Below are 25,042 nucleotides of genomic sequence, written 5' to 3'. Positions count from 1 at the left end.
AAAAATAGGCATGAACATATCGTAAAGTGGTCATTTCTTCATCATGTCTAAAGTGTAGCGTGGTGTACCTGGAGGAGGCTGTAATGGTAGCTGTCCTGGAAACTCGCCTTGACCTGGGGGACGATCCGGGGTTAGATCTGGATAATGACCCGGCGTCCGACCAGGTCCTGGTCCCGGCCCTACTCCTGGTCCTGGGCCCTGACCAGGAGTACGGCCCGGGATATGTGGGTAGATGCCTGGAATGTCAGGGCCCCCCGGTCCACGTCCAGGTATGATTCCCCCACCTCCAATATCGGGTAACTGGGTGCAGAGTTTGTGGTACTCTTCTACAGTGAGATGAAAATACATGTCTTAGCAATGAAACAGCACATGAAAGGGAGACATTTTTTTTGTGTGATTAAACCGACCTGCTCCGCGAATGGGACACATTTCCGGAGTGGAGCCATCGGACCAGCATCGCCCGCTGTCACAGCAGCACTGCATTTTGGTCAACAGCTGTGAGTTTTGGTTGGCACAGCGCCCATTCAGCAGGCTGGCGAAACAGTAACCGCCGCGAGCATCTGTGGGAAACCCCATGGCATAAAATCAATGGGAGCGATGGGACATGCCATGTGTCGTCAGCGTGGTGAGGAATTGGGCAAAAAAAAAAAAGACGATTCACATTTTCCATCATTCGCGAGATGGAATCCATGTCAACAGTTCCTGGCATTGGAGATGCGCATGACTAACACTAAGGTTCTAGTTAACACAAATATATCACTTTTTTTTCTTTCACACCCAGACCCAACAGTCTTCATGTGGTGAGGTTTGACTCAGAAACATGTGCTCGATCCTCCAGGCAAACGTAAGAATCAAACCAAAATGTTTAGCGTAACTAGACAGAAAGCCTCAGACATTCCCTCCACATAACAACCTCTCCTAGCGAGGAGAGTGAATGTCTTTGTATAATCTATGCGTGTGTGTGTGTGTGTGTGTGTGTGTGTGTGTGTGTGTGTGTGTGTGTGTGTGTGTGTGTGTGTGTGTGTGTGTGTGTGTGAGTGAATTTTTTTGACCGCCTGGACCCAAATTCCTCGATGGTGTGGGTCAAAGTGAGATGCACTTTACAGATTTCTTTTGTGATGATTGCACAGCAAGTAGATCTATAAGATGCAATGCACATAAGTTAGATATAAACTGTACCTAAATAAATGTTTCAAAACAAACCGTTTTCAAGCTTTTGATGCACATGTACCTGAAAGTTAAATACAACTGAACTGTAACGGTACCTTAATTTGTGCCACTTGTGCCACACTACATTATTTAGTCAAACAAGCATTGACACTCACATCAACGCTTAAGAACAAGTTCGTTTTCAATGACAATTGTTAGCAATGTGGAAGGAGTAGGAAAACCCGCAAAAAACCCAAGTAAGCACGGAGAGAGCATGCATGTTCCACACAGGAGCCTAGAGCTCAAACTTTCAAACTCCTGCCTCAGAACTGTGAGGCGGATGTTCTAACCACTCACTTGTTGAAAACATGTCAAAAAACAATGGATTATGCACCCACACCTTTTAAGGACAATATATTTTACTTCCTGTTACGCGTGTGTCGAAAATCAAATCGTTCCTTGTGTCTCAAAAAAACATCAATAAATAAGCACTGTATGCACTGAGAAAAATTGTGCTTTGAATTTATCCACTTTCATTTTGTCAAGTGGCTGCAAAAAATAGATTCGTCAGATGGTTGTATTTCCTGCAAACACTTGACGGGAGAAAATTGAGTAAATTCAACACTACCAGGGTACTTTTTTTTAGTGTGGAGGAAAAAAAATGCAAAAGAATTTCAACAGTCGGTCACCAATTGCAGCTGCAGACGCAGTTGGTTCCACTCATCTAAAACTTTATACAAGATGCACTTGGGCACATTCATACTGGAGCAATAAAGAGCATTTCCCCAAACTTTCCCAGCAGAGTTGAAAGCACAAAATGGTGTACATGTTTTGGGTGGATGAAAAAATCAAGATTGATTTCATGCTGAATAATTAATTGCTTAATGGGTGTGCCGCATACTGAGAAAGCAGCTCATTGTTGAAGAACTGGAAACAAACAGTTGACCTAAATTCTACCAGCTGGAAGCTTGAACCAACTTTCTTTCGCAAGAAAAAAACAGAGAACAGAGGAGATGTCATGGAGACAAAATGATTCCCTCAAGCTGTTTTTCTCATGACTTATCTGATTTGGTCAAAAAAAAATCATGGCGAGCCGGTAACCACATGCAAGGTTAACGACAGCTCGCCCTGCCAAATGGACTCACCTATACACCTGGAGCCATCCATCGAGACGTAATATCCCTGCGGACACTTGCAGAAGTAACTGCCGGCAGTGTTTGAGCATTCGCCAACGCCACAGACACCCGGAATGTTGGAACACTCATCAAGATCTAAGCAGAGGACAGGTGTGATTTTCTTTCTCAAAATTGTTTCTGTTTGTTTGTTGCAACTGGAATGTAATCACAACCGGGGATGAAAGGGTTTCAAATGGAAACTTGAATCTGTGTCAGAGTGACCTAAGCATACACAATCAAGCATATATTATGAAGGACATTGAATACTCGGGCCTCTGTTGCACGTCACCAGACACACTATACTGTGACACACAAGTGTTGAACACATATTTTACACTGTCCAGACATTTTCCAGCAATTATTTTAAGCCATATAAAAAAAAAAAAATTGGGCATACTGTACTGTATTTTACCATTCATATGAATACCACAAACTGCTCAATGTGTTTCCCTCGATTGCCGTCTGGAGTTAAAATTGGTCTGGAATTTCTCATATCCATGTCTTAATGAGCCCTAATTTTTCACTGGCACACGACTGGTCTTAGTTGAGGAGCCGTAGGGTTACCAAGAGTTTTGCGGCGCTGGTTATACAAAACAAAAAAAAAAAATGATTCCGCACTCCCGCCGAGAGTTAAATGTCTCCCGAGCTCCATGTGGCTGTAATATTCAGATGGTTGAGCCTCACTGATGGGGAAAATAAAAATTCAAGCCCATTCAGAGTTACAAAAACCTCAATTTGGATCAAAGAACTAAGAGAGGATGCTTTTTTGGTTTAAGGCTTGCCCGAGACCCAAACGCACATGTGTGGTCCGTGCTCGCAAAGCAATCATCAGTTCACCACGCCTGGCATCAGCTTAACCACAACTTGACAAACACTATACTTTCATGTTTGTTAATGAAACTTTTAACTCAAGTCATTTTTGGGTGTACTCTGTCATTTGATTTAATAGGGCTGCCAGAGCTTGATTCTTACCTTCACATTTCTGTGAGATCTCATTAAATTTGTGCCCAGCGGGACATTTACATTCAAAGGATCCCACTGTATTGATACAGTTTCCACCCTGACAGATGCCAGGGATTGCCTGGCACTCATCCACATCTGGAAAAGCACAACATATTTATCGTTAACGCTGGCTGTCGCATGTACACGTGCAGTTCACGTATTCTAGATACCCGGATACAAAAAGGCTAAAGAATGTTTGTCCCGTCACGTTCGGACTTTTCAACATGACAAAGGAAAAAAAGGAAAAATGAGAAAAGAACGTTTTCCAGAAGGAGAGCACACACGGAAGCCAAGTCGCTTCAGGAAATGGAAGACACAGAGACACTTTTGCACAATGTGATACAGCTCTTGTGCTGGACCTCATTCGACTGTGAAAGGGTCTGTTGATGGAATAGGATTTGATGAAACACAATGGGGACCATAGGGGATTCTGAGATTCTTAAAAATGTACATTTCTGTGTACCCAGTTTTATATTATTAATTGATAGTGTGTAAATGACTTGACTGCAGGCTTCAAAGTGAAACCGTCCAGGATTCAGTGACCTGATGCCGCCCGAGCATACACCAGGTTGCCTGGCATCCTGGCTCGGGCGCTCATCTCCTGTGGGGGTTGCAATGTTGTTGGGTCTGGAGAAGGCAGCCGGCCCGAGGGACGCCTTTCCAAAAATGAGCTCTCCCACATGGCACCACCACTGACCCGTGTTACTGACTCTGACAGTCTCAGCACAGTAGGGGACTGTGGGCATTCCATACACATGTGGGAGGCATTGCCACCCACCCCAATTTAACCCAATTAGAACTAATCCTCTGGAGAGGGGATGGTGCATAGAGATGAGGGGTGACAGAAGGAGAGAGTCAAGGCAGACGAGAAGGGTAATAAGATACTGTAAAAGCGCCAGGCAAGACCAGAGCTGAACTTTTCTTCCAAAGCCGAAACAAAGCGCCAACACAGAAAGAGAGATTTAGGCACAGACTTTACCTTGGCATGCTCCTGTGCGGTGGTTTGGTATGAAGCCTCTCCGGCACGGTTGAGGCTGGGCTGGGCACATTTCGCACGGGTGACCCCATGCCCGTCCCACTGTGGCACAGCACAGAGTCTTTGTGCAAACAATACCAGTGAGCTGGCCTTGACACATCTGTTTGTTCACTGAGGCGAAGCATGGACCGGTCCGATAGTCTGTGAAGGAAGGCAAAACAAGAGTGAGTGCAAATTGTGAACTGGGATGGAAAAGAATCATACAACTGGAATGGCACTCGGTTAAGACCGCCGCCACACCTGAAGGTGGCAATACTGCAATGATCATGACAAAGTTGATATGGGCTGCCACGCACCGCAAGCTTTTTTCAGTGGAGCACCATCTGTGTTCGCACTGCGTGCAAACAGACTGCAACGGCAAAATAATTGGATTCCTTGCTCGATTGATTGAATCCTTGGTCTAGTTTTACGCTAAGCGTTGTAAAGAGGTAGAATATTTGTGGGGAGATTTCCATTCAGGTTGTCACGATAAATAGAGGGATAAACCTAACTTGATACCGTACTGAAACGTTACCATGGCAAAAAACTGAAAGGGAAAGTCAAGTAAAAAAAAAATTTTTGCATTATATGTTCAACTATATGTGCCTCCGCTAGTCTAATCACGGTATTGTGGTTGTGGAATATGAATAAAGGCGAGGCACGTCATACGCAAGGTAACTCAATGTGCTTCACACAAACAAAGAGATAACGACAAGCATTTCCAAACAAAACAGTTACCGGCATTCAGAACCGAAGCAGAGAAAACAAAAGTGGCTGACAAAAATTACCACAACGTACATTGACACCATTTAAACATATGAACAGAAAACGTAAATAAATAAATAAATAAAGAATAAAAGTAGGTTTCTAAAAAAAAAAAAAAAACTAAAAGAAAACAATCAATTAAAATGGTTTCGATGTCTTTAATCAAAGGTAAAAAAAAAAAAAGAAGCAACATCTGAAACCTTAATTACAACACTCAAATCCAAAAATATTGTTTGACAAGTTTCATGAGACAAAAAGCTCATAAAATCTAATAAATTTCACTTTATTTATCATCATTACACTTTCAGGAATAGCCTAATCTAGAAACTGACTGACAGCTCATGTTTATGGCGGTGATTTCCAAGACACTAAAACCAAAGCTAAATAGTTTTCGTTAAATATGAGCAAAACATCGTCTGTCTCTCCTCCTCTTCAAATTGGGTTGAGAAGCTCATTCCCTTAATCCCAAAGTGGGTATAAATTTATCTACATACATCAGTCTCTCCCCAAACACCAGTCATTTACTTCGTTTTGGATTGGGCAATATCAACAAATCTTTTTCGGTGAAAAGCCTCGGTAGATGGTGAACAACAGATAGGAACGGCTAGAAATAAAGTGTATGGAGGGGGTTGGGTGAGTGAGGAACTTGTCCCTCTATCCAGTAAATAATCCCCCAAAAAATCATTTCCACATTTCACAGCAGACAACAGACAGCGAGAGAAAAGACGGAGACAAGTTCCAACGGCGCATTTGTTTCAAACAAACGGGACATTGTGCGTTCCCCATGTGCATGGACCAGGGCCCGAACCAAGCCCGTCACGTGCGCCACGGCCTCCACGGTGTCTCGGCCTCTGGCGGCAACTCTGTGTGAACCAGAACTGGGTCATCCCTCCTTCTCCTTCCCTTCCTCCCAACCTGAGTAGCACAATCTCGATTATAGATGTATGTTTGCCATTGTTCCACCACTGCCTCCTCCCAACCGCAAGAGGAAACTAACTGCGCCTCAACAGAGATGAACTGTTTACTTGTTGTGAATGGCGTAAAAACAAAAACAACAACAATATTGAAGTTACCTATGTGGAAAGGAGAGGTGGGTAGTTTTACATTTACTTGATTACTTCAGTAACTTTTTCATTGAAATTTGCTTGTCAGAGTAGTGCACTCTATTTTTTTATTTGGGTAATTCTGTTAAGGAGAAAGGCTATTTTTATTCCGTGACTGTAAGTTACATTCCGTTTTCCACACTGCAAAAAAACAACTCGTATTTTGGGGGGCTCAAACAGTCATTTAAGTTAGGATCAACTTTAAAATGATTGATATTTATGGCAACAATGTGAATTAGCACAACAAAGCACGCAAGTTGTTTGTTCCAAGACAATTTTCTGAGTTGGGTTAATTTATATTTTTCAGTTGGAGGGTGACAATACAAGGGTTTTGTAAACTCTTATTTCTTTGTTTTGAAATGTGGAAAAGATAGTTTTCAAAAAAAGCTAAACTTAAAATATTTAGTAGAATTTTCCAACTTAAAATTGGATCCGTTTGATTCCTTGAAATTTAACCCAACTTTTTTTATAGAGTGTGCTGGAGTGTACTTATCTACATGCGGGTATTTATTCGTCATGTCATGTCTATTTCATCAATCCAATGGAGCCAGGTAGTCACTTGGCCGCAAAGTCGCCAAGGCCCTACGAAGAAGCAAAGTTTGACACATTGCATGCAGCATGGCAAAATTCTCTGTTTACCTTACAGAGAGGCTCCAGTTCACCTTAACCCAAGCGAGAAAAGAACAGCTATGTCATGCGCTGTGCTTTGACCGCCCCTCAAAATGTCAGCATTTCAGCCTACAAGAACTGCACTTGGAACTTGAGAAGTATACAAGAGGTAGTCTTAGTTTGCATTTGAGAAAATGCAATGGTCTGTGGAATAAAAGCGGCAAGTCGGCCACAGCACGTGAATGCAAATTGTATTTCCTCCAACCCAATCAGGCCTGGTGGCGTTCTTTGTTCCTCGCTGTAGAAAGGGTTGTGCACTCTCAAAAGGAACAGTGAGATAAGCGATCAGCAATGTACACGGTGTGCCGAAGATAAAAGTGGTAAATTGGCAAAACTCAAATCGTTTTTGAGTCATGAAACAGATGTCAGCATTGTTTTTACATTTAATAATGTCGGGTGAGTCTATTGTGCGATTTCACATTCATGAAAAAATGGAAGTCAAGACAATTTCTTGAGGCTGAAATCGACTTCTTAGCTTATGTTATTGTTATTGATAAAATGTTATTTTGAAGTGATATTGTCGGGCAATATTTGAATTTGCTATCAAATAGTTTTGTTTATTGAACACTCGTGTGCAATTTGAAATGAACAAAATCAAAAGTTAACCACCGGTTACTCAGCACCTGAGCTTCGTACCGAATTACTTATTATTGGAAGACTACTTTTTACTTGTATTGGAGTCGTATTATTCTAAATTAACAGTACTCTTGCTAGAGTATGATTTTTGGCTGCTCTACCTATGGTATTTAACTTTGATGGAAAGACACGATTTCAGATAAACATTTTTTAAACAGCCTATAAATAAGCGAGGCGTCACAGTGTCGACTGGTTAGCACGTCCGCCTCACAGTGCAGGGGGCGGGGTTCGCTGGCCTTCCTGTGTGTAGTTTGCTTGTTCTTCCTGTGTCTGCGTGGGTTTTCTCTGGGTACTGCGGTTTCCCCCCACATTCCAAAACCATGCGCAGCAGGTCGATGGAACACTCTAAATTGTCCTTCGGCGTGATTGTGAACGTGGACGGTTCTTCATCTGTGTGTACCCTACGACTGGCTGGCAACCAGTTCAGGGTGTCCCCCACCTACTGCCAGAAGACAACTGTGATAGGCCCAAGCACACCCGCGACCCTCGTGAGGATCATTGGATTAGAAAATGGATGGATGGATGGATGGATGAATAAGTGATAAAACCTTTTGTAGTTAGTCCCTTGCTCATCCCTAATAATTCATGTTCGCGTAACTCACTTGTGGCTGCTCCCCCTTTTCATTATGGACTTCACTAAAAAGGCACTTTGAACAATCATGGCATGACATCATTTAACTGATTTACAAGATACTGACTCACAAAGACGGCATGTTTTACTTTCCTCTATAGACATATAGAATTTGACGGGGACGACCAGATGTTTAACAATAAACTGTGAGTAGAACAGTTAACTGGAGGAGCTGTTAACTGCAAAAAGCACAAGAGTATAGTTGTGAATTCGAATGAAATGTAAGCGTTGAGTTTAGACAAATAGGGAGAGGCTGAAAGTTGGAGGGGGAAAGTAGTGGTGTCATTTTATCTGTCCCTCTCTCCATGAAGTGTGTGCAGCTGGGGTGGGGGTTCCACCCACGGCCTGTTCAGCTGGGAGTGCTTGCACGTGTGCACGCACACACACACACACACACACACACACACACACACGCACACACACCCACACACACACACACACACACACAGTCAGAGTCCCGGCCCGCTCATCTATAGTCTAGCCAACGATGATCTCAAAACAGACCAAAACTCACAAGAATGTCGGGCTCTTTGTTTCACTGCTCTACTTTCGGAAAAAAATAATTCCCAAACTATTTGGAAAAATGTTCACACACTTTCACAACTGTTTCGGTAAACATGTACATGTGATGTCGAAGCGGAGGGTTTATTTCAAACTCAAGGCCAGCTATTTAATATCGGTACACGTCCAGATATTTTGAACACAATAGAAATATCTGCCTCCCCAAGGACATGCGCACTGTATGCACAACAACAACCACCTTGCCAGGCAGGAAGTGGGTCCAAGAGTTTCCTTGGATTCGTTCCAAATCGCACAAAAACATTTGAAGAACTATTCTGTAGCCACTGTTTGTCAACGTCAATGACTATACTTCCACATCCCTACAACTCTTCCGAATAAATTGTTAGCCTCACTTACAGTCTCTCTCAAACGTGAAGACATCCTTCACATTTTTGCAAATATGTTATTTCAGGGACTATAAATCGCTCCGGAGTATAAATTGTAACAGTCAAAAAAATCCATCATGAAGAAGTAAAAAAACAGATAATAGTCAATCTGGAGTACCATAAGTCACATTTGTGGGGAAATGTATTTTACAAAAACCGAGACCAAGAACAGTCGAGCTCAGACCCGCACCCAAAATCCACGCTCCCTAATCGTGGGTGCATATGGAAATCGGCGCGCACTGCTTCACTCCGAACTTTTGGAAACTCAGAGGGTTGTTCAAACGTGCCGCTCGGTTGGTTGTTCGGAGTGCCCCATAAAAGGAGTGCCGGAGCCCCGTGTCTCAGGCAGTACAGAAAGAACCCGTTCAAGCACAAACTGCTAAGTGGTTTCCAACATAGGCTGCATTTGAAAATTAATGGGAGGGAAGTGCACTCTGCCTCTCCAAAGACACACACACTCTCAGAGCGGCGTTACCTTAGCAGAGTGAATTTCTGAACGCACCCCGAGTGGAGGACAGCAAAAGAGCTCTAGTTGGACAAAAACTTCCTCTGCTAACTATAGAAAATATTTTCTTTTGAGTCTAAGATCACATTAACTAGAATCCTGCGTTGCAGTGGCACTAAAGGTTAAATCCTGAATGGTTATTGTGCCTTTCGATGCTATGAATACTTGTTGCGGCGTAAGGAAGCCGCATGCTATTCTCGCGATACGTTACACATTAGTTGCCGTGACTACCACTTCTTCCTTTTCTTCCATTTTGTCTTGTACTTTCTCTTGCCCGTTGGCAAATACTTTTGGTGCAATACCGCCACCAAAAGTATTTCCCGACCGCCAAAAAAAAGTCAACAGGAATAGGGAACGGGGCTTTGGGGTGACAGAATATGGTCTGAATTTAATATGTACAAGTGGCACCTGAGTGTAAGCATTGGGAATAGAAAATAAAGCCAAAATAGCAGGAGCATCGGCACACACACTGGCGCACTGTCCGCCATCTTCAAAGCCTCAAATCAGCTACTTTCAACAAAACACACAACGCTCGACAGAAAACACACACTACTTGTGGATATCTTTCCACTTAGGTTTGCACTGGGCTGGAACAGATAGAAGCAACTCAGCGAGGCATTGAAGGAGTCTGCGGGCTTCACGTGCTGCCTCATTTGAGCTCTAAGTGTCACCCACCACCAACCCAAGGTTAACTCAAATGCTTGGAAATGCTTGATTTTATCAAATGAGTGCATGCGATCATCGGCCTTATGGACAGCTGTGGCTAACCCCGCATTCCAGCCAAAATCACATTTAGGAGCAACAAAGAAAATATTGACGAACCCGTGTGCATTTTTGTCTGACTAAATCATGCACGGTGCTATAGCCGGCCGGTCAGCAGACATGCTCACGTTAGAGGAGAAACTTTTCACATCCCAAGATGACTCCAGCTTCAGGTCAAGTCACATGTGTGTGGTTGTGCGCTCACTAATAGGATAAGATCTAGCCGTAATGGGACACAGCTCTGTTTCAAGCATTAAAATTGTGTGAGTCTAACGTGTTCATGTTTGACTGTACACATGTACTTCATTTATTCAGCCGTCAAGGAAATGCCTGTGAAAGTGACTTAAATGTAGCCAAAACACAAGCAGGTCTATTTGTCCTCTTTTTGTCTCATTGAAGACAAAATACAACATGAAGTCATTGGAAATATAAATATCACACCGGGATACATGTTTAGTCTATAAAATATGACAAAATGTCAGCTCAGCACTTCCAACGGCTAATTATAGAACATTACCCACTATAAAAGCTTTTAGAAGCCATTCAGTCATTCAAACCAACTTATTTTATTTACTTTTGATTGGATACATCATCTAGTTCACTCAGTGGAACTGACCACAAAAGACAACATTGTTATTCTTAAACCAGCCCAAAAGGCAACAAGCACCATGATAACCAGTAGCCACATTTAATTCCAATTTGAAGTTGTCAAACGTGTGCTTGAATCCACTACTAAACACTGCGTTCTTCATTTTCCTTTAGGATAATCCACAGTGGCACACTCGCTTTGCTACCGATTTCAATGCAACCCAAAGCAAAATGCATACATTAAATAGTAGCTCCTTCCGCTTCTGGTAGCCTTTGTGTTCCACTGAGCATCATCACACATAGTCCTTTATTTCATTACTTTGTCTCATGTGTCATCAAAGGCAGCATGTGACAAGAAAAAAAAAAAAGAAAAACACATCAGACATGTGTCTAACAGTAGCCTGTGTCTATTCATAAAATAGTGATGGACTATTGCTGACTTGAAAACGCTTGTTGTGTTTCCGGTGGTGCCACTTGATATACAGTATCCCAAAAAAGGTTTAGGGTTTTTTTTTTCCAATTTGGTTGTTTTCCATTGGATGTTGGAAATGGTTAGCTGTACAGTGAAGATCATTCTTACCTGGTGGTGGCAGAGTGGCCAAATTTAATTTAAATTTTTAAATTTTCAAGACAGGGAATCAAACCTCCATCATCAGGTTTGTGAAAGATATTTCTCACAGGTATGTGTAAAATGTTTGGTTGAGTTACAACCCGCATTCCATTGAAACATCAAAAGAGCATGTCTGTGCCATGAATCGGCGCAACAGAAAAGTGATGCTCAAACGATCCTTGCCTTCGTAGTTAGATAACAGCAAAGTTGACCATCTACCAAAGCCGAAAAGATGCGATGTCAAACAGGGTGAGTCACCAAAATAATCCAAAAGGTAAGAAAAGCTCAGCATACCTGTTAAAATATAAATGGCTGCTTGGTCTCCCTTCCAAGTAACTTACTGTCATGTAGCAATTTATTCTTGACGTTCAACAGTACAGCAAAAAAGAAGACGGTTTAAATTATCATTCAAGTTTCGGATGAAGAATGTGTGACTTTATAGTGAAATGTCCAGTTCGTTTGAAAATATAGTACCTTACGTAACTATCTCTCAAATTTTATGAAAATAATGGGCACTTAATCACATCGAAACTGTGACAAAAGGTGAAATCGCATTTTGTGTGCATTATTCCTATTTCGGGGCAGAAATTTTGTGGCCATAAATGACTATTTAATGCACACTCGTTCATGTGCCATAATTTCACTAATCTCATATCTGGCACTCTGTAAACATCAACTCCCGTGCCGAGTAAAAGGCCAACAAGCAGCCCAAATTGGAACACACTTTCAGCCATAAACAGAGCACAAAGCACGATTAGTTATCGAGACAAGTATGTTTCTTTAAGGTGTTTCAAACGTCTGTTTCATGTGCCTACTTTTTGGGTCTAATATTCTAAAAAAAAAAAAAAAAATGTTTTAATTACAGTTATGTCACCTGTGATGCCATTTGAGAAATAAAAACATGCTCCCACAACACTATGCTTCTGCACAGGAAAGGAACAGAAAGCAAAGCCCTGTGTGTCAAAGTGTTTTTCAGTAGATAAGGCGTGTTGCCAACTCATCCGGCTCATAGATAGCGTCTTAATTGTTCGAGGGTTGAAGAAAACACTGAAGTGTAAACCAGGACAAATCATCCATCAGACGCCTCTGAGAGGCCCCTAAAGTCTGGACTGGTTAAAGGGGATAATACTAATTAAGAGCTCTGCTTACAATCCAAATATTAGCTTTACGAGGTCAACACTTTGACCTCTGCTGCTCATCACTGCAGCAGACCTCAAGCGCGTCAGCTCTTGACTTATGACGTTGAACAGACTTTTCTACTTTGGAGCATTCACAACCGCAGGAGGTTGCGAAGATTTGCGAAGAGCATAGATGGTACATTCCCCAGTGCTTCATTGCGGAGCAGATGTGGAAATTGATGGTCAGCGCTGGGCACAACATGTCAACATTTTGATTGCACAACAAACCTCATTCGGTGGCACAAATAACCAAAAGGGCTCTTCGGTTCCAGAGGAAAAAAAAACATTCAGCACCCAGTTCTCACTTAGGTTGTGAAGGATGTAGGCAAGAAAAGGAGTCATCATTACCTTTCTCGCACTGCGCCCCGGTGAAGCCGTAGGTACACACACATCTGTTGGGAGCCACACACCTTCCTCCATTAAGGCAGCCATTTTCACAAACCGCTGTACAAAAAGAGGACAAGGGTTATGTTTTGTTGACATAACATATCATCTCGACATTACCTCGTACTTTGAGTATACACTGTGTTGGATTTCTTGCAACATGTTAATCATAACTACTGACAAAAACTGACGGATATTTCAGTATCAATCTAAAATGCTCTTTATAAAACAGTTAAGTTCTGATTGGGCAAGAGTCATTCCATGAATGATGACATAAAGCTCGACAGCAGTGGGACATTTAACTTAACACGTCACTATGCCTCACGGGTGTTCTAAACCGTTAATTGGGCCAGAAATAACAATAAGATTAACTAACATGACGGTGGGTTGTTAATAAAGCAAGGAGAGACGTTTGGAGCCGTTAACCGCAAACCTCCAGTTATGCTCATGTGATTCAGTGACACATGAATGACACATTAAGCATACAAATGGGAGCCGACAGCCGCCCAACATGCTAACGCATTAATGAGTACGCAGTGGTCGTGTCAATAGGCTTCATTTTTCCGGACTAATTTGTGTTTTGTGTTGAAGCGGACTAATCCTCCAACTCGCTTAGAGATTGAAACAGTAGAAAAATAGCTTTGTTTTTTTTTCTTCTTTTTTTGGGGGGGGGGGGCATTGTGGACAACTGATGCATTGGCTAGTTAGCATTTGGGCTAATTCCACGGCAAATTCTACTGTTTGCTGCTCTGTGCGTTGGTGGAGGCAAATAACTGAATAATAAACAACGTATATGAATCACAATTTGTTGTTGCTTATTACTGTTAATGAATAAATGCAACAGTTCCATTCAAAATCAATTGCTCGGTGCCGTCCAGTTAGTGTACTGTATTCGTTCATTCATACTCATATACCTGTGGTGAATTGTTCCATTCAGCTCATTGTTTGAAAACAGCAAGTAGTGCAAAAAGTACTGAAACACTCAACGGTTGGACATATACATTCAAAGGTTTAGAGAAGGTCAAATTAAATTCAGTGTGTCCCACTAGTTTCATCAACACATCAACACTTTAGTACTTCGGGAAAATGTCATTAAAACTGAAAGAGAATACTGCTATACTATTTTTGGCCCATGTTGTAAACCCGGGCGTTGTTATATCAACACAGAAAAATGTGTGATGATAGAGGCAGAGGAACAATAACAAAATCAAATGCCGCCCGATGGGTTAAAATAATGTTACAATCACAATATATATTGTGAATAATTCTATTCTACATATCCCCATGAACCATGTGAGGATAAGCGGATCAGAAAATGGGTGGATGGATGGATTCTACATCTTTCTGAGGGTCAGTCGGAACTGAGCTAAAACTGATTCTTTTTATACAAGTAGAGGTTCTTCACAGTTGTGGTGTTTGCCTTAGAATTGGGTCCAAAAACAATAGAACGAAATTTGGAGGTGTGTCGGTTGCTATTTGTTGAGAAGGCAACATGATATTCAGTCGACACACTTTATGTTGTTGCTAGTTTTGACGAGATTCTGTCAAAAAGACCAATCAGGTAAAATAAGCAGTGCTACTTACGTTGACCACAGTGGTTTCCCACGTAGCCTTTCTGACAGAGGCAGTGGTCCTCAGCACAAGTCCCCCCATTCATGCATCGGATGTTACAGTGCTGGACTGTGGGCAGAACAATACAATCAGATAACACCTAGGTGATTATTAATGGGGCATTGAGTGGGTATTGATCCTAGTCAACTCAGCAGATGTGTAGGACCCAAAAACCTAGCAAACTAACAAAAAATGTTTGCCTATAAGTTAGTGCACTTTAGCCACCAAAAGAGGACCATGTGAATATATATATACTGTATATGGACTTGAAGAAATAGTGTCTAAGCAAAAACATCCTCAACAGGATTATAGATTGCATAATACTGATCCCCAAAGACAAATGATATGTCATCCAATCAAATGTCCGATCAGTCGGTTGCTATACAACCCAATCACCCATTTTTAATCAATCGTTTTTTTATTTCTTTTTTTATTTTAAATAACTTGACAGCAGTGGTCCCCAACCACGGACCATATACATCAGGAACCCCACAACCTCTACCCGTAAATTATCTTTCAAAGGGCAGTATAAGTAGGGCTGAGTGATGATATGACTGACAACCGTGATATTTCAGTGTACGGAAGCGTGGAGTTGCCAAAGTGGTGTAAAAAGATTTGGACCGACAAATACGTTCAAACGCACTTGCGAGTACGTTCAAACATATTTAAATACGTTCAAACGTAGTCGCAAGTATGTTTGAATGTACTCACAAATATGTTCGAACATACTTGTTGGCTAAAGGCTACAAATGTAGCATTTTCCCATAATGCCACGGTACATTGACTTGCACATGCGCGCTAACTTTAAAATGATAATTTTTTACATTTTCAGGCATATTCATTATTCCTTTTAGTAATTCACTGTTATTTTATATCGTTCTACATTTGTTGGACTATTGAGTAAAAACTTTTAAAATTTTCTCTGGGTTGATCATTCAAAAGAAATGCTTGATAAACTGTTTAAAGGGGGAAGTCAAGTCAATTTTACTTAACAATAATCTCTTCTACGGGTCCTTATCAGTCATAACACTGCATTCTGAATTATGTTGCTTTTGTGGAATATGAATTAACCAGCAAAAATCTAACCATTGTTCTCCATCTCATGTGGCGGCCAATTTGCCATGTTGATATCACAGTTGCTCAGGGGTAACGACCAATCATGACTCACTTGTTTTCTGCATTTGGGCAGGTGACATTCCCAAATTGGGTCCTTAGGCATTGTAATGTCATGATCAGGTCACATTATTGTCAAGAAAATTTTGACTTGACTTTCTTTTGAAGTACTTTCTATTTTCTTAGGTTTTCAGTGACGGATGCTCTAAAACTGCAAATTTAAAAGCAATTTCAAGTCTTGATAATGATGTTATTTTTATTTATTTTATTTTTTTTAACAACACACATACGGTTATTATCTTGTTTGGCTGAAGGTTTATTTTGGTATTTTAAAGTCGATTTTAAAGTCACTTTGAAGTGACAAATAAACAGCTTTCCCTCCTATTTGGGAAAAGTATAAGTGGGAGTCTTCCCCTTTTCATTTCTTCGAATTTGATGTTATACCACAAGCCTCCTATTTCTTGACAGCGTAAGAGTGAGAACTACGGAATACTTTATAAGTGTGTTAACAGCATCTCTATATTGTGCTTTTTCACCTATCACTGTATATGGCCCATGATAAAGGGGGGAGGGGGGTGTCACTGTCAAGCCTATTTTCACTGTAAAATGCAACAAGACAGTAGAACCAATTCACTGTGTCCAGGTAAGACATGATAGATGCTGTTACCCCACCTGATTTGGATCCACAGGACGTGGCGACTTGGCCCGTGGGACAGGTGCACATGTTGGGTCTGGAGCAGAAGCCATCTCCGCAACTGCTTCGACATATGGCTGCAAAGAGCAACGTAGCACACCTTCAGCAACATACATGTTTCATTTCAGGAAGTCCTCAATGTGCGTGAGAGAGAGCGTAAGCGATGCATTCGCTGAAGGTTTTGCCTTTCACTCGCAGAGGATGTAGCTATGATCTCAACCTCATTAAACCCTCAAAATTTCAAAGCGGCTCCAGTGAAAATGGGGCCCGATCTTCCTTAACCCTAATCATGGTCATGGAGTAGCTGGCGCCACATGTTGCTGAGCCATTCTCTTTTCTGACTTGCTATAAAAGTGCACCAGTGAAGTGTTTTTAGTTGCTGCTGCCTTTTTTTTCTTTTTTCACTCCCTGGCTTTCTTTCCCACAGCCTGTTGTTGGCATCGCTGCGTAGTCTCAGCTCTGGCCAGGTAGAGTCCAGCCACTGACCTCTACTCCCTGAACCCCACTGCTAAACAATGTCATTAGAGCTGTGACAGGCATCCTGGCAGCCGGCCGGCCCGCCAGACTGCAATCATATGAGGCTACGGCCTCTCAGACCTTCCTGTCTACTGAGGGAGGGGGAAAGAACGAAAACAGAAACTATAAAAAGAAACGTCTGAAAGAATGCCGGTGTAAATGAAGCAGAATTAAAAATTTCCACTGGCATGAGGTCATGTTGTCTGCTCGCACTTTATTAAGAGGATTTGTCTCTCCTTTGAAAACATCATCCATTCGCCATTGCAATGTCGGTCCAATTAAATCAGCAAATAAGTGGGGAATTGGAACTATAGGACAACACTTCCTTCTTTGCTGATTTGCACAGTGGCGAGCCCTCAGCGGCAGCAAGGCATTCTCTGGTGGGCTCAACACTTTCACATTGCACTGACCTACATTAAAGTTCAGGTGTGAAGTAAACTTGGCCAACCATCTTTTGAGTAATACTTTGGGCTAAAACTATTTCAAGCATGCTTTCGTTCGTTTTTAACATAACCCTCCTAGATTCATAATTAGACCCAGAGCAACACACTTAACAATGAAAATGGTTTTGGTCGGCAATCTCCGGGGAGTGATGTCATTTCCAGAATTCCAGGTGCCAGTCAGCCATTGCACTGCATTGTTGATTGTCCCGTTAACCGCTCTTTGCCACTGTTACCGAGTTATTCGGCGAAATGCCTCGGCTCTGTGTGGCGATGCGCTGTTCGTATTCCGGCAAACAGTTGTTTGAGTATCCAAAAGAAAAGAATAGGGCACATAAATGGACCACAAAATTGGAAGGATACAGTCGCATTCTCGGAAAGTGATTGAATTTCATACCGGTGTCGACGAGCATTCTTTGTTACAAGCGCTTCAAAGTCCTCTGTTTTCTCAACCGCATTTGCAAAAAAGGTGGGTGTGTCAATCAATAACTGTTGACTGTTGTTTTCAAAAACATTCAGTTCAAAGTACTAAACGCATACAAGGATGTAATCCTTTACGAAAACATTCAAACTATGAGTGCATGGAGGGAATCCTCTGTATTGGTTTACAACTAAATGCTGCCGATATAATGTGCTGAGTGACCGACAATGCAACAGAACTACCTTAGCATCCACAATGTAGGACACCAACCCACTATGGTGTACGCTCTCAGTGCTAGTGGGAATACATGAACCAAATAGGAAATCCCATCGTGCGTGATTTACACCACAGCACAGCATTGAATCGCAAACAATAACCGCAGCCTATATAGTTTTCCGTTCTTCCAATTCCGATGGGTCTCGTCTCCACTCCATGTCCGGCCATTCAGGCACAACATGTATGGTCCAATATCCATCTTGCCAGCAACTTCCTCTTCCTCCAACTCCTCAAACACCTGGATCCCCTCAGATAAGTTTGAAACGTAACTTTCCGAATCGATTTCTGACTGGCTTTGTACACTTTCCAAAGTGAGCTCCGCTATTGTCTTAAAGTGACGTCACACTTCTTGGTTTGATGCTCGTTAGGATCTCACTTTGGGAAAATGATTACTTTGTCAAATTTACAAAATGGATTTTTTTTCATGCTTTAAGTATTTTGTTTAATTTGTTTACCTGTGACATAAAAATATTTTGTTTGGGATTTTCTAAAATTACTTGACGGTTGACCTTGAACAACGTAAATTCTAATATTTGCTCATGAAGCTATGCAATATTATTCCCAACAGTCTGTTGACTTTTTTTAATAATATTTCTCTTGGCTCCACAGAACTCAGTACATGTATGAATAAATGCTCAGCATTTTGCAGTCATCCGACTGGTTGGTCAGAGCAAAACTTGTAGCCAAGTTCGACAAGCTACCTGCACATGTCAATACATTTAATAATCAGTATCTCTGGTGAGCATGGTGTATTTTATGAAAAAAAAGTATTTGTTTTTGTAAAATCATTAGATACATATGGTTCTGAATGGCTCCAGTTGATGAATGTTTATATGTACGACATGATTGTGGTGGTATAAGGTGAATTAAGTCCTGTCAGTCTCCACTGTAGACTCAGTTATAAAATGCACTGTTTTTGTTGGACAACAAACTGAGCTGCCACAAAGAAATAGATGACTGTTCCTGACAGAGTTGAATGCGTTCAATAACCAATGTTAAAGTTTTGTGGCCAAAAAGGCTGATATGGTCTGTCAATCCATTTGGCGGGGGGGGCGGTGATACTTACGGACAATGCACTGGTTTCCCCCAATCAGAGTCTTCCAGCCTGGACAGCAATAAACATTGTTCCTTGAGCCGCATACATTGGGTCTGTGAAGAAAAACCAAAACGTATTCAACAATTCACATGCTAGACCAGTGAGTTGCTCAGTTTTGCATGGCACCATCAGAGATGTATTAACTTAAAAATATGTTTTTCCGATTGTGGTTGTAATTTGCACTGTGTCACACCAACAGCCAGCTGATTTTACTTTTCCTCTCAGTTAGCTTGATTACGTAGCCAAAATATAAAAACTCCATCTCAGAAGTGGTGGCCAACAACCTCAATTCTAATATTTGTTCCATCAAATGATACTAATTTCATCTCACAATATACTCTTCATCTTATTGCCGTTCTCTTGGCCAGACTGCTTCCAGTGTGTCAATATGTCTTTCCAGTGTGTCTTATCTTTTTTCCCCTTGTCCAATCAGATTTCAGTCTCTATCGTCTTGCCGTGTTAATCTAATCTGCCAAGGGCCTTCAAATTCAGTCATACTGTCTGATGTAATTTAAAGTACAAACCTGACGTATGAGTTTTCAAGTTATGAGTCGGCAATTCAACCAGCTTTTAGCTTTGACTTGTGAATGTAAACTTGAGATGTGAATGCTGCACAATGAATTAAATTGCAACAAAAATCATGATCCAGCAACTGTTGAATTTGTTTAAATGTAATTATGTTAACTGCTGTGAATTGGGAATTTCTCCATTGCGAGACTAATAAAGGTGTTCTTATCTTATCTTATCTTATGTTTTTTTTTTTAATTTACAAGATTATACTTTTATTTTTCCTTAAAAAAAAATAAAAATCAAACTTTTTGGGGATTTTTTTTTGGGGGGGGGGGTGAGAGGCTCGCTCTAATTACTGGAATGGCATGACCATTCATTTCAATTACCAAAGATGACATGCCGATATGAGTATTTTGTGTTATGAGCTTGGTCATGGAACGAATTAAACTTGTATCTTAAGAAACTGCTGTATATTAGCAATGGGACTCTTTCTTTAGCCAATCGGATTAATCACCTGCATATCTGATGAGTATGTTGCATTTTATTTATTTATTTTGGGAATGGTGGTTATTTGATATGCATTCATTCTGAACTGCTTCGGATGATGCAAGTCACAGTTGCGTGCTATTATGTCGAGTGTGTTTAGAAAAAAAAATAGAATGATGCACCTATGCAAACATTTCCTGATGATGTCAATGCCTGAGAGCCATCCTGCCTACAGGTGTGCTCGAGGCCTACATAAGTCAGACTCAAATCCGTGTTGACCTGCAGGTCATCGGATGTAACCCAAACCAGATCAATGAGGTAATCACGAGGATGTCAGAAACATTCTTCTGGTGGTAAGTCAGCGTGACACAGCACACAGCCTCTTCCTGAACGCAGATGTTCACATAGATGAACTTAAAGCATGTCATATAAAAATGTCTACTGTGTGACCTTCATCAGCTGTTTGCTGTCATCACTGGCGCACAGATGGTCTCTTTTTCGGGGTCTTTCTTCTCCTGCCTTGCTTGCTTTTATTCTCACATATGCACATGCAAAGCCACACTTACACTCCAGCAGAGAACTGTGTACAGCTGCAGATGTGATTTATCCACATTTTTTTGGGGGCCAGAAAAAGGATTAGGTTGTTTCTCTGTCTCTCTCTTGGTCTCTCTTTCTTTCTGCCACAGCCACACACGACCAATGGCCTCCTTTGTTTGGATGTAATTTATTATTGCAGGCAGCAGGAATGTGATCCCCTTGCCAGTATTTAATTGCTAAGCTTTGCTCCAAACTTCCCCATCATGGACAATCTTACTCATCTCAGCCAGCCTTGCATTGTTGTTATTATTAAAACATGCACACACATATTCTTTGACCTTCAGGGCTCATAAAGGACGTGTGTGTGTGTGTGTGTGTGTGTGTGTGTGTGTGTGTGTGTGTGTGTGTGTGTGTGTGGGTACAGTGTTCCTCTGCTCTAGCCGTAAACAGCGAAAATCTGCGAGTAATTGACGTCCTGCCCCCAAAAAGTTTTACAATAGCCTACACTGTAGATGGCACAAAATGGCAGCAAAGCACTACTTCTGTCTAAATGAAGAACCTCAATTCACTTCAATATATTTCCTCTGTGCCAAAGTTAGATTGTAATGAGTTACATTTCCTGCGTTATTATTACAGAAGTGACATTTTAGGTGAATCATACTTATCGTAGTTTTTCATGAAGGTGTCACATGACTCCCTTTCACTAATCCGCCGTAACTCCTCGTGATGTTTGACTCCTTTTAACCAATCAAACAGAGCCAGGCAGTTACATGACCGCACCCAATTGCCGCGACTCAAGCTACCTGAGTGAGGACCGTGATAATGAAAAGGAAAAGTTAGCTCATGTGCTGACATCCATCTGCCTAAAAATGTTGACATTTCAGCCTACAAGAACTCCATTTAAAACTTGAGAAAACGTGGTGTGGTTTTGCAATCGCTGCCCGGTGATCCTTTTGTGCTTTTTGTGCAAACATAGAAAGTTAAATACTATTTCTTGTAGCTGAATTTGCCTTAATTTATCCGTCCATTTTCAGCATGGCATGTCCTGATTATGGTTGCAGGTGTGCTGGAGCTGATCCCAGCTGAATTCAGACTTGAGGCAGGTTACACCCTGCACTGTTGGGCAGCCAGTTGCAGAGCACAAAGAGACAAACAGCCATTGACACTCACATTCACACCGAAGTCAAATTTAGAGGCCTCAATGTATGCTTTTGGAATGAGGAAAGAAACGGGATTCAAAGCACCAACCTTTCAACTCTGAGGTGACTGCGCTAACCACTCCTCCACTTCCATTTATGTAATCTTTTTTTAAATGGTTTTAATTCATTATTGTCTCATGTATAGTGTTGGGTAATAGTTGAATTGCACATTTTCACTTGATATTTTTGGCTATTTGATGGCCTAATAATAAGAAGTTACGCAACAGCTACTCCGTAATTGAGTATTATTTTTTACAGAGTAACTACTGTAACTACTCAAGTAGTTATTTGTTCGTGGTTGAGAGGAAAGAAATTTCATCTGTGCTGTATGTTGCACATAGAGCACATTTGACAATAAAGTTGACTTAAACTTGAACATGACTACGTTTTACTTGTGTCATAATTTACACAAGTATTTTTACTCAAGAATATTTTTTGGCAACTCTATCCACCTCCTCTTGGGACCAAGAGGCCACCAGTTAGATATATTTTTGAAATAGCTGAGTTTTTCTGCAAATAACAGAGGAGAGGCCCCCCACCCCACCCCAACCAAAAAACCCAAATAAGTGAATTTGCAAATGCCAAATTACGAACGTGCGGGGGTTCACTGTGTATGACTGCATGTGAACACAGTAGCAAGAGATGTTCATTGAAAAGACGAAAGCACGTGATTCTCCAGAGAAGAATGAAGAGAAAAAGGGGGGCGGGATGAAATCAAGGCTGTCCATATGGGTCTAATGGTTGAAGGATTATCATAGTCACATTACCCTCTGAGCACGTCCGTCCCTCCCTTCCTTTTGGCTCTGCTGGTTCTGGAGTCGGTGGTTCTAACCTCTCCGGTGTCCAGAACCTCTGCGGCGTTTCCGAGCAGGACACAGAGTGACAGCTGGGCCACCAGAACCAGCTGCAAGAGCCGCTCTCCTCCGCTCTTACTGTCCTGCATATCCACTCCTCAAGTGTGCAATGGGCTTAACCCGCTGTCCAGCCCTCTATCTGTGGAACTTGTGTGCAGTCTGGAGTCAAAGCTGCAAAAACAATAAGAGAGCAGAGGAGGGTGGGGGGAAGAGGCAGAGGATTGTTAAAGGTCAAAACAACTCCATTGCACTCAGTAAAACATCTGGTGCGTCGTGATTAGTCCGTATTTTGAAGTTGGTTCGAGAGTCGCGAAAACACGCAGTATAAAAAAATAAAATCAAACAAACAAAGAAAAAAAACGATCAATTAATTACCTTGTCTCGCGAGTCTTCCACGCAGGTATGATAATGATACAAGTTTCAAGAGTTGAGCGCAAGCTTCCGAAGGGCGCCTGTGAATAGATGCGCACGGTCACGCGCGAAGTGGGCCCGTGCGCATCCAGCTGCGTGTGGATCCACGAGAGATCATTTAGAGCAGCTGATACATTCCACAGGAGGAGAGAGGGCTGAAAAGTGGCTGAGACTTTCTCCCTTACTCGGCTCTTTCCTCATCCCTCGCCTGCCCTCCCCCCTCCCCCTCCCTTCCACACCAACCTCCACCACAAAAACTCCCCTCCCGAATCACACCATCCGATATACACCCACCCAAATTTAGCTCTCGCGAGACCTATACCGGCAATGCCAAAAATGCAAAAGTTGTTCTGGATGTTTGGTTTGGACTTTACTGTCACCAGAAGTAGCAAAATTGTACTCAGGTTGCATACTTAATCAGAAGTACAGATACAAAAAAAAGAAAGACTTGTAAAAAGTACAGTAGGGGTGCTGATTTAACTCACTCCACCACTTCTGGGGATGATGGTGTTAGGTGGTGTTAATCCCTCTCTGACAGTGGCATAATCGGTATTATCTTGGAAAAGGAAGACTTGGATAGCATGAGTCTGTGTAGGTGTACCTAATGTTGTGTCCAGTGAGTATGATGATTGGGGAGAAGACAGGACAAAAAAAAAATCTCTGTTTTAATAGTATTGTAATAGTGTACAACATAATATAATGTTTTCTTTTGGGCAAGAAAACATCCATTATTATACATTTTGCGGAGGCAGATGAAGAACTAGACCATTGTAAAAGTGAGTATAAACGTGCCATTCACCCAGTATTGAATTATATGCTGTTCATATTTACAGTGTGCGTACAGTATGTTTGGAGGAATTTGGTCCAGGCAAGTGATAGTTTTCACACACACGGCTTCATGTCGGCGGACCCACCCAGCAAATAAAGAGCCTGTCTGGCTGTGCTCGAGCGTTCTGTCATTCAAAGAGAGTAAGACCTGTTCACACACTTCTAGTGATCCTGGTTACGTTTCCTCCTTTTGATCAAATGTTAGTTTCTGGACATTCGTAACTAGCCCACCCTGTGCGCATCTTCAATGACAATGAGTTCTGGTTTCAATTGTGATAAGCGATGAGGTTTACCAATGAAGTACAGTTGTTGTAGTCTGCGGCGGTTTTACATGGAAAAAAAAATGATGGGGAAGCAACCACCGAAGCATAGACCACATACCATGCAGACTACACTACTCGCTTTCTGTCTGGTGTGTTTTTTTTTTCTTTGAACTTTCAATGAAAGTGTTAAAAATAGCGCAGGCATCACAAATTCTGAAATATAAAAGATCAAAACTCAAAATATGTGGCAGATCAAAAACAGTTACCGTACTCTTATTAGTTTTCTTCTGCACAAATCACGCCTTTAAGCCCCACGCCAGCCATGCAGGCTGTCTTAATTGAAAACTTAGAGGTATCAGTGCAAAAATAGTCAAAAATAGATCGCAAAATGCAATTTATATAGGTTATTCCTTGATTAAATGCTTGCTCTGTATTAAATATAAAAATGCATCGGGGCAACACAGTGCTATTTTCTGGCACACTGCCTCCTCTTATTGAGTCGTGGTGGGAGTTTGAAGTACAGATACTTTGGGGTGGGGGGCGCACTGGTGGTGATTCAACTCTTTCTTTAGTAAAAAAAAAAAAAAAAATCCAAATACAGACACCTCCGGTTTTTGAAAGCAGCTCACCTGCTCCTCTTCTCTGACACTCAATCGGAGGCACTCACC

At 41.7% G+C, this 25,042-nt stretch overlaps 1 protein-coding gene across 2 annotated transcripts in view; it reads right to left on the bottom strand.

Annotated features, from left to right (window-relative positions):
• The window catches only part of fbn1 (fibrillin 1), a 68,880-nt gene extending 45,408 nt beyond the window's left edge, over positions 1-23,472 (bottom strand). For both annotated transcript variants that reach the window (XR_002170219.1, XM_019886731.1), the window contains exons 1-11: positions 23,248-23,472; positions 22,786-23,043; positions 19,257-19,339; positions 16,516-16,614; positions 14,704-14,799; positions 13,084-13,179; positions 4,306-4,503; positions 3,297-3,422; positions 2,295-2,420; positions 408-560; positions 69-326 (exon numbers count right to left, since the gene is read on the bottom strand). Coding sequence is in view for 1 of the 2 variants with exons in the window: in XM_019886731.1 (XP_019742290.1) it covers positions 69-326; positions 408-560; positions 2,295-2,420; positions 3,297-3,422; positions 4,306-4,503; positions 13,084-13,179; positions 14,704-14,799; positions 16,516-16,614; positions 19,257-19,339; positions 22,786-22,961 (1,411 nt within the window). In the remaining variant the exon portion in view is untranslated. The remainder of the gene's footprint in view (positions 1-68; positions 327-407; positions 561-2,294; positions 2,421-3,296; positions 3,423-4,305; positions 4,504-13,083; positions 13,180-14,703; positions 14,800-16,515; positions 16,615-19,256; positions 19,340-22,785; positions 23,044-23,247) is intronic.
• Positions 23,473-25,042: the final 1,570 nt, after the last annotated feature.

This window comes from Hippocampus comes, unplaced genomic scaffold (genome assembly GCF_001891065.2).
Source record: "Hippocampus comes isolate QL1 unplaced genomic scaffold, H_comes_QL1_v1.1 scaffold261, whole genome shotgun sequence".
NCBI lineage: Eukaryota > Metazoa > Chordata > Actinopteri > Syngnathiformes > Syngnathidae > Hippocampus > Hippocampus comes.
The sequence above is the reverse complement of the archived record's forward strand: the minus strand, read 5'-3'. Positions and strand labels throughout refer to the sequence as shown.